The sequence below is a fragment of the Quercus lobata genome, chromosome 4, assembly GCF_001633185.2.
Source record: "Quercus lobata isolate SW786 chromosome 4, ValleyOak3.0 Primary Assembly, whole genome shotgun sequence".
NCBI lineage: Eukaryota > Viridiplantae > Streptophyta > Magnoliopsida > Fagales > Fagaceae > Quercus > Quercus lobata.
Genome location: NC_044907.1, coordinates 8,970,280 through 8,980,185, shown reverse-complemented (window position 1 = coordinate 8,980,185; position 9,906 = coordinate 8,970,280). Strand labels below are relative to the sequence as shown.

General features: G+C 35.5%; 1 protein-coding gene across 9 annotated transcripts; it reads left to right on the top strand.

The window, feature by feature from the left end:
- Window positions 1–384: 384 nt before the first annotated feature.
- On the top strand, window positions 385–9,049 carry LOC115986587 (putative disease resistance protein RGA1). 9 transcript variants are annotated; one of them, XM_031109760.1, is made up of 12 exons: window positions 385–4,014; window positions 4,109–4,204; window positions 4,418–4,546; window positions 4,739–4,852; window positions 5,021–5,316; window positions 5,411–5,625; window positions 6,146–6,704; window positions 7,230–7,475; window positions 7,746–7,823; window positions 7,928–8,209; window positions 8,426–8,748; window positions 8,838–9,049. In XM_031109760.1, the coding sequence occupies exons 1-2, from the start codon at window positions 786–788 to the stop codon at window positions 4,195–4,197; spliced, it is 3,318 nt and encodes a 1,105-aa protein (XP_030965620.1). In that variant the 5' UTR covers window positions 385–785; the 3' UTR covers window positions 4,198–4,204; window positions 4,418–4,546; window positions 4,739–4,852; window positions 5,021–5,316; window positions 5,411–5,625; window positions 6,146–6,704; window positions 7,230–7,475; window positions 7,746–7,823; window positions 7,928–8,209; window positions 8,426–8,748; window positions 8,838–9,049. The 9 variants fall into 9 exon arrangements, with proteins under 9 accessions (XP_030965620.1, XP_030965623.1, XP_030965622.1 ...); XM_031109763.1 differs by lacking the exon at window positions 4,418–4,546 and having other exon boundaries at window positions 386–4,014; window positions 6,146–6,411; window positions 6,528–6,704; XM_031109762.1 differs by lacking the exon at window positions 4,418–4,546 and having other exon boundaries at window positions 386–4,014; window positions 6,146–6,439; window positions 6,528–6,704.
- The last annotated feature ends 857 nt before the right edge of the window (window positions 9,050–9,906 follow it).

Sequence of the window (9,906 nt, the reverse complement as noted above, 5' to 3'; positions counted from 1 at the left end):
TTCATCAGTACGGTGCAATTTGTTGTAGAATATATTTGTGATGTCTGACAAGTTCATCTATGTTTTCTTCCAATCCACAGTCAATGAATTCACCTTGTATAAAAAAAAGTAGTTAATGATATTGAGCAATTACGACCAATAGATTCAAATCCTATCAAGCGGTGGATGAGTCAAAATCACTGAGCTTGAAATCAAGGACCACGTTTATAGTGCTTGAGCCCACAAAAATTAATTGCATTAATTGAGTGAAAGAATGACAAAACGTACAATCCATATTCATTAATTAAATGAGCGCTACCATCAAGAGCCATTCTGAGATTGACACCAAACAAGTTGGACAAACCAGCAACCATCACCACCACATCCCAACTGTGTCTTAATTCCTACATTTAATCTTCAACCATTTTTAAAGCCCCCACTTAGTTGAAGTTTGTGAAATTAAAAAGCTAATTAGAGTTTCGTAGATCAATTATCATTGTATTTTCAACCGAGATATCCAAATTCAAATAACTTTTTTCTATTATAACAATCGAATTTATTAACCCACAGAAAAAAGAAAAAAAAGTTCAGCCACTTACCACCGATGTGATGCTTGTGGTAATGGAAAAACAGTCATATGTGGCCAAATGGGCGTCTTACGTACGCATATGCTCATAAATATCGTTAGTTTATTATAAAAATCAGAAGTTTAGAACAGAACCTGCAAGCAAATCATTCTGTCTAAGCCATCCTACTTTCAAACAATTGTTCTCATCTTACTTGCATTTAACTGTTTCAAGTGAGAAATGGCGGAAGGAGTTCTCTTCAACGTAGCTGAAGGAATCATTGGCCAACTGGGCCAACTAGCTCTCAAAGAGATTGGACTGCTCTGGGGTGTCAAAGATGAGCTTGAAAACCTCGAAAACACGGTTTCAACAATCAACGCTGTGCTTCTGGATGCAGAGGAAAAGCAGGCGCAGAGCCATGCCATCAAGGATTGGGTGGCAAAGCTGAAAGATGTGCTTTTTGAAGCAGACGACTTGCTGGATGACTTTTCCACCGAAGTTTTACGACGGGAAGTGATGACTGAGAATAAGAAAGCGAAAGAGGTACGCATCTTCTTTTCCAAATCGAACCAACTTGCATATGGTCTTAAAATGGGTCATAAGATTAAGTCAATTAGGGAGAGACTAGATGCTATTGCAGCGGATAGGAAGTTCCACTTAGAGGCACGTCCTAGGGAGACACAAGGCAGTAATAGGGGGAGAGATAGTCATCATTTTGTACGTGCTGAAGATGTTATTGGAAGAGAGGTTGATAAGAAAGTCATCATAGAACGTTTATTGGATTCCAATATTGAACAGAATGTTACAGTTCATTCAATAGTTGGACTAGGAGGACTAGGTAAGACTACGTTAGCTCAATTAGTCTTCAATGATGAAGAAATTAAAAGTCATTTTGAGAAGAAATTGTGGGTGTGCATCTCTGATGATTTTGATGTAGAAATAATTGTTAAGAAAATCCTAGAATTTGCAGAAGGTAAGAAACTAGAGAACTTTGAAAAGAACAAATTGATAAATGATCTTCAAAAAGAAATTAATGGATATAGATACTTACTTGTATTAGATGATGTGTGGAATGATGATTCAGAAAAATGGGATAAGTTAAAAGGACTTCTACTAGGTGGTGCAAGAGGCAGTAGAATATTGTTGACTACACGTGAGGAGAAGGTTGCAAAGATTTCAAAAGCTATTGATCCATGGTTTTTAAGGGATTTAAATGAAGAGGAGTCTTGGTCTTTATTTAAGCAAACGGCATTTGAAAATGGACAAGAACCAAAAAATTTAAGAATTAAGGAAATTGGAATGGAAATCGTTAGAAAGTGTAGAGGAATTCCACTTGCCATAAAGACTATTGGAAGAATATTGTACTTTAAAAACTCAGAAGAAGAATGGTTGTCCTTCAAAAATAATGAATTTTCAAAAATAGATCAAAAAGAAACTGACATCATACCTACGCTTAAGTTGAGTTATGATCATCTCCCATCAAATTTGAAACAATGCTTTGTTTATTGTAGTTTATTTCCAAAGGATTACTATATTGAAAGAAATAAATTGATCAAGCTATGGATGGCACAAGGATTCATTAAGTTGTCAAGTCAAAACCAATGCCTAGAAGATGTAGGTAATGAGTATTTTATGGAATTACTTTGGAGATCATTCTTTCAAGAACCTAGAGAAGATATGTATGGCAATATATGTGTATTCAAAATACACGATTTGATGCATGATCTGGCGAAATTAGTTGCGGGACAAGAGAGCACCACTTTAGGAATAAACAGGGAAAACATTGTTGAAAAAACTCATCATGTCTCCGTTGGTTTTGATTTAGGCTTATCATCACAAATTCCAACCTTGTTGTTTAAAGCAAAAAGGATAAGAACATTTATTTTACCAACTCCAGGAAAAATGGTGTGGAACCAGGAAACTTGTGATGCATTTTTATCAAGTCTTACGTTCTTGCGCATGTTAGATTTGAGCCGGACTGACATTAGGAGTTTGCCACATTCTATTGGAAAGTTGAAGCATTTAAGATATCTTGATCTTTCATATAACTTTGACCTCCAGATGCTTCCTAATTCCATTACAAGTTTGCAAAATTTGGAGACACTAGATCTCTATGCTTGTTTTGGACTTACAGAATTGCCAAAAAATATTGCCAAATTAGTCAACCTTAGGCATCTTAACATCTTTCATTGTAGCAAATTGACTCATATGCCATGTGGATTGGGTCAATTGACTAATCTTCAATCACTATCTCAGTATGTGTTGAGTACGGACTCTAGGCATGGTGAATTGATGGAACTTCAAGGACTAAATGGTCTGAGAGAAAATCTAAGTATTAAAAATCTGAGACATGAGAAAGATACCGCATTAGAATGTGACGCTGCAAATTTGAAAGGGAAACAAAACCTCCATGGGTTGAAGTTGGAGTGGATAAAAGGAGGCGCAGATGACTTGGATGTTGAGTACGATGAGATGTCACTCAAACATTTGCAACCACACACAAGTCTTAAAGAATTGGAGTTAGATGGGTACAGAGGTAGGGAATATCCAAGTTGGCTCTTGTCACTCACAAATCTTGTAGAACTTAGCTTAAGGGCATTGAAGAATTGGCAACACATGCCACCATTGCATCAATTTCCTTCTCTTAAAAGACTCATCCTAAGCAAACTTCCTTCTCTTGAATACATATCAAACAGTGTTAACCTTCCATCCCTAGAGTTGCTCAGTCTTTTGTTTTGCCCTAATCTAAAGGGATGGATAATGGACTCCATTGAGGAGGATAACGATGATGACAATAATCACTCTCTGCCTTCATTCTCTCGTCTTTCCGCTTTAAATATTTTTGAGTGCCCTAAACTCTCTTCCATGCCTGTATTTCCGTGCCTTGAACAGCTGAGGCTGGTGAACTCTAATTTGAGCCCATTAGAGCAGACAATATCGAAGGGAATGATACATATGGAATCTCAAGAGAACCCAACAATAACAGTAGCAGACTCAACCTCTTCTACTTCTTCAACAACCTCCTCATTCGTCCCTCTCTCCAAATTAAAATCTTTGACTATTGGGCTAAAAAAAGGAGATCGTGATCGTGATCGTTTCCTTCGAAGTATAGCACATCTCACTGCAATTGAGGAACTAGAATTTCTATTTTCTGATGAGATTGATTTATTTAATAATGGGAATGGGATGGAATGGCAAGGGCTGAAGAGGCTTAGGATTACCAGTTGTCCGAATCTGACTACCATACCGGAATGGATATGTAACTTCACATCTCTTCAATCACTTGACATTCAGAATTGCCCCAGTTTGACGTCATTGCCTGAAGGAATGCCTAAATCTTTAAGTACACTAAACATTGCGCATTGTCCCAAATTTTTGGAAAGATGCAAGAGGGAAAAGGGTGAAGATTGGCCTAAGATTGCCCACATCCCAAACTTGCAACTGTATCGGTCTGCTGAAGATGATTCAGGTATTAAATCTCATTATAAAGAACAAAATTTCTTCTTTCACTCTCTTTACTTTCGTAGCTAAATTTTTCCTAATTATTAAATTTCATTATGCAGAACAAACTGATAAGAAGAAGGAACCTGAGCTTAAGACTCGGCGCTTGACTAAAATTTGGGGGAGTTGCAGTTGTTCAACAAGTCAATAACTCAGTGGTAATTATCTAGGAGTGGTTTCTTGTATCTTTTTGTCAACTAATAGAATTTTCATTCCTTACATGATTTATTCATGTCCCAAACAACACTTAAGAGAAAGAATATGGGAATTCCTTCCTCTGTTTCTTCATTCAAATAAATCATGTGCTTTTATCTCAAAGCAAGTTGATGTGGTGATGTATTTCAGTGTTTTACTTCTCATGTTGTAAAGAGAGTGAAAATCAGCACTTGGCAATATTGGGATAATATTTTTGTGGAGAAAATCAGCCCTTGGCAATATTGGGATGATATTTTTGTGGAGAATTTTAAGTGGCAATCACATTGCAAGATTAACTTGTGCACGTATGTTATTGGTTCAATTCTTTCTTATATATAAACCTCACCATTTTTTTTTTAATTTCTACCCAAAAAAAATCACAAGGGAATGCGTTCTTAGTACTAATGTTTCATTCCTATGTTTTAGGCTAGCTAAGTTTGCATTGAAAACATGCTATTTACCATCTTTCATCTGACTTTTTTGTTATAATATGATAGATTGATTTGGACTTAGACCATAAGTTGATGTTCCTGGTGGCAATACCTGACAAAGGAACCTGCCATTTCCCAAGTGGTTGCTTATTCACCTTCTTGAATTCACATGTTATACAGGTAAACAAATACTAGGTCTTTTATTTACTTTTACATCTCATTGTTCGTTTGAAGCCAATAAAAAAAAAAACACTATTTTCACTATGGCAGATTCTTCAAAATGATTACTGTAGTTTATGATGAAAGTAGAGATCCAATGTCTGTTTATTACTTCTCTTATCCATACAGACACAATAAAATTGCATTCTCATTTGAAGAGAGGAGCTTAGAGTATGTAATCCAAAATGGTACTTATTGAATGATGCTTGGTGAAAATGGTCCACATTGAGCTGATACAGCTTATATCCCTGTTGCTGAAATCGAATTCAAAAGGATTTATCAGTACTCCATAATAAGGATGAGGGCTGCATTTCAGTTTGTGACAAGAGCAACCAATATCATCCCTTAGATCTGTGAGCTTGCCACTCCAACAGTTTTGGAGGGGGTTAGTGTTATTCTACAGTATAGTGGGAAATAAATGTCAGGTGGATATTAACTAACTTTATCAGCTTTTCTTTTCTCTTAGATGACTGATTCTAATAAAGTGCAACTTCTCCCATGATTATCTTTTATATGCAGCCATTTAGCAAACATTTTGGTCACCTAAATTAGAGATAAGTACCAATTCATGAGAGGGTTGCGGAAATCATGGAGGGATCCTGCATCATCCTTGGATATAACAGCCAGGCTGCAATTGGAAAGGTTCATACATCCAAGAATGAATCCAAGTGACTGCTCAGACCCTAGAGAGAAATTAAGACCTTAAGGATCTTACAGTCCAAATGCTTCTATAGGTTCATTCATATCATTTTAAACTCAATCCTCTATAAATTTATCAATTATAATTGACCAACGTCATTGTTGCGTTTTGTTTCAAGTATTGTTGATTTTACTTATGCATGTGGAAGGAATAGGATCTTTGAATAATAAAATGGTTAAGAGTTTACTAGTAGATGTTTCTTCAAATAGAGTTGGTTCTACAATTATATATGCAGCAACATAAAAAAATTGATAACACTTTAGTGGCTAAAGCTCCTAAATGAAGACATGTGCATGCACAACACATAAATGTATGTACTGATATATGAATATCCTCTAGGCCTGGCTTCTTCCTACAAGAGTGCATTTTCTGCTGGTTGAAACTACAGCCTCTAAGATGTATGAGACCATTAGGAGGAAGTCATTGATACTTATGAAGCTATAGGAAATATAAAGTTGATATAAATGGAGATGTAGAATTTAATAACGTTTATTTCAGATATTTAACTTTACTAAATGAACAAATATATTTAATGGGTTCTATTTCTATCCCAGCTGGCAAAACTTGAGCTTTTGTTGGACAAAGCAGAAGTAGAAAGTCATCAGTTACTAGTTCTCTAGAGAAATACTGTGATCTTCAGGTGGGAAAACTTCTTATAGATGATATTAAACTTAAAGAGTTTCGGAATAAATGGAGTGGGGGAAATTTGGTCTTGTCAGCCAAGAATCTTGGTTCATTGCGTCAACCATCAAAGATAATATTGCATACATAAAGGATGGCACAGCTACTGAAGAAATAAGAGTTGCAGCTGAACTTGCCAGTGCGTTGTTTTACTGATATTTCCGGAGGTTCTAAGTTATGGTCCATGACTGTTCTTTAGAAGATCCTTTCATATTGGTAATCATATAAGTTGTTAACATATTTTGAAATTTGCAGCTGAGTGGACACCATGGGTGGTGAAGCACAAAACTCATTTGTCTGGTGGACAGAAGCAAACTGTTTCCATAGAAAGAGCAATTTCTAAACACTCATGGATTTTCACTTCTAGATGAAGCTAAAAGTGCATTTGATGCTGATTTTGAGAGAATAGCACAAGAGGCATTGTACATGAAGGTTTGCAAACTACTGTTTTTGTTGCTCATCGTTTGAGCATGATCAATAATGAGTTAATGACAATATGATTGCTGTCTTTCATAGGGGATAGATGTTTGAAAAAGGAATTTTAACAGTATGGTCATACCATATTCTCTTTAATCACATCTAGAGTCATTTTCATGTGTTTGATCCAGTAATTTTATTCTGTAAACTATAGTCTAGTTCACCAATGTGGCACTATATATCATATGATTTAGGTATATGAATTCTGAATTTTACATTTTAACAAAAAGAAACCTATAGAATTGCATATAATTAATTCTTTGCATTTTTTTTAATGAATTATTGGTCTATATCCTGGATATTGTAAGCATTCCTTTTTCCTTCCAAACTTTTCTATGAATCTAACACAATTGACTAAAAGCTTATAAGACAATTTTAAGACTTTTAGCATTAATTTTCACCCTTAAATTTGTCTTAAAATATTTTATTTTTTCTGATTCATTATCATATCGCAAATTCCAACCCTATTGTGAGAAGCAGGATATACACTAAGAACTCGTCAAGGATCCTGATCATGAGGCATACATCCAGCTTATACAATTGCAAGAAGTTAAGGAGTCAAAACAAGCTGCACATTGTCGGCAGCATCACAAAGTACTATTAATCTTTCTGATAGTCAATTCAAAAAATGTTAGTCTTACATCCATAAGCCAGGGATCATTTGAAGCTCAAATAGCTGCCTTGACTTAGCAACGTGGCAAAGCAACATCCTCAGGTGTTTCGCAAGTAAGTAGTCCTTTCAAAATTTTCAATCTTTCTTCCAACACTAGTGAAAGTTTCAAGAAGCAGGATATTCATTCCCATCAAATTGGTCAATAAGTTTTAGAATTATATTTAGTTTGTGTGTTTTCTTTGCTTTAACCATGCCACCATCCATGGAAGCTATGGCAACCAAGTTTTACGGCTATTGATTCTAGCAAAAGCCAAAGTTATTGCTGCTTTTTTATTAACAATGATAAATTCAAAGTTAAACATCGACCTAAGTGATGTGTCCAGGATGACAAGGAATATACAAAGAGAGATATTGAGCTCCATCAAGTAGGCTTTCAGTATCCATCTAGACTAGATATTCAGGTTTTCCAATGACTCAGCTTTGCTATTCATACCAAGTACTAGAGTTAATTTTTCAACAAAATGATCAAGTCATAATTGTATTGTTTTGACTCTTATCCTTTCAGAATGTCACGGTTGTTAGAAAAGGTGGAAATGGAGGATGCATAGTGACTACAATGTGCAAAGATTTTTAATCTTAAATCAGCTCATTTGATGGAATTGAAAATCTGAAAGGTTAAATTGAAGTGGATTGAGTAGACTGATTGGTCTGGTCAGTCAAGAATCAGTTTTGTTCAATGACTTTATCCATGCCAATGCTGTAGATGAGGAAGAAAGTGCAATGAGGTGGAAACCATAGCTGCATCAAAGTTTCAAATGTTTAAAGTTTCATTAGAGGCTTACGACAGGTTTGTAGAGAAAAATATTCTACTAAATTCATCATTCTATAGTTCTTAATGATACAAGTAACAAAGTCAATTGAGCAACTATTGAGTAAAACATCTCTATAATTGATAAATGTAGGATTATAATTTTTTTTTTTTAGGAGTTTAGCATTTTCTTGTGAGTCTTCCAGACTCATTGGACCATACTGCTTCATTTAGTTTCTGTCAAATAAAATGCAGGACTATCATATCATGGTAATACTATAAGGATTCCAATTATCGAGCGGGCAGAAGAAACGAGTAGCCACTAGATGTCCAAGATACTATTTTAAACAAGGCTACAAATACTCTCAAAGCTGAATCTGAACAAATAAATCAAGATGCACTGAACCAAGTGATGGTGAACCAGGCTACAACTGTCATGACCTGTCCATTATCTAAAGGTGATCAAAATAAAATTATCAGAGAGAAAGGAGAGCTTGAGATTTTGATTGTGAATTTGCCACCTTGACAAACTGAGAAGGGCCAGTGTTTTTTGCTGCAGAGTTGCAAATAATAATAAGGTAGAAATTAATTAGAAACAACTCTATCAAGTACTTTTTAAATGATTGATCCTATGTACCATGCAACTTGTCTCATGGTTGAATTTCAGGTCCAGGCATTTCACAAACATTTAGGTCACATGTCAAGCGGATATGAAGTTAATTGCTATCGCCTAGTGGTGCAATCAGATGCAGACAAATCTGTTACTAGCTTAATGGAAATTCATCTACTATCAATGTTCCTGCGCTTCAATTCTGTAAGAGAGAGAAACTATATACCTAGTTATTAATCTAAAAGCTAATGAGGAACAACCAGAAATTAGATCTCAGAGTCTTGCATGTGTTCAACAAAAGAAAAACTCCTAGTACACTCTACAGAGGCACCCTCCCACAACCAAGTGCAGAGCTAAACCTGAAGCAATGTCTCAGCCTTTCAGGGGTAACAATAGGTGTGCCTCGTCTACATAGCATTGTAGTACCATGCAGGCAGAGGAGAGAGGACATTGAGGGAGCAAAATGTTTCGTTCGCATGTAACAACGGCCTTGGCCAATAGAATTTTACCTGATGTGGTGTACACTATTCGCCTTCCCTTTATATAAGAGGAAGGAAAACTTGTATTAAGACATACATTAAGAAAATAGTGCACAAGAAGACTGGCTTGAGCCCGTGGTTTTTCTCTCTGTGTTCCTTTTCACAGAGAGTTTTCCACGTAAAAACTTGTTGGTTGCTCTCATTTTCCTTCGTTTTTCATTTATTTTTTATGTTACTTCGCATTCTCCTACAAACCATTGGAATTTAGACGTCCAAGACATTGCTATATAATGCTACAAATGCAATCAATCACTCAATTTTAATCAAGGTGGTTAAAAATAGTGTTATATAATATAGAAAGGGAAGCTTGAGACTTTGATTATGCTACAAAATAGTGTTTCTCTACAGTAGTGGCAAATAATGGTAATGCGATTGTTAATTAAATTACTTTTTATTTTTTAGATAAGCGATTGTACGTAATGTGCAACTTGTCTCATGATTGTCATTTTAGTCATGTTCAAGAGAATATGAAATCCTCAGAGCTAGTAGCATAGAGCACATCTAACAAAATTGCCTACACTAAATTTTGGTCATCAATAAGAGTTGTGATTTAGTGCTCTGTACCATTTTTTACTTCATTTAGGAAG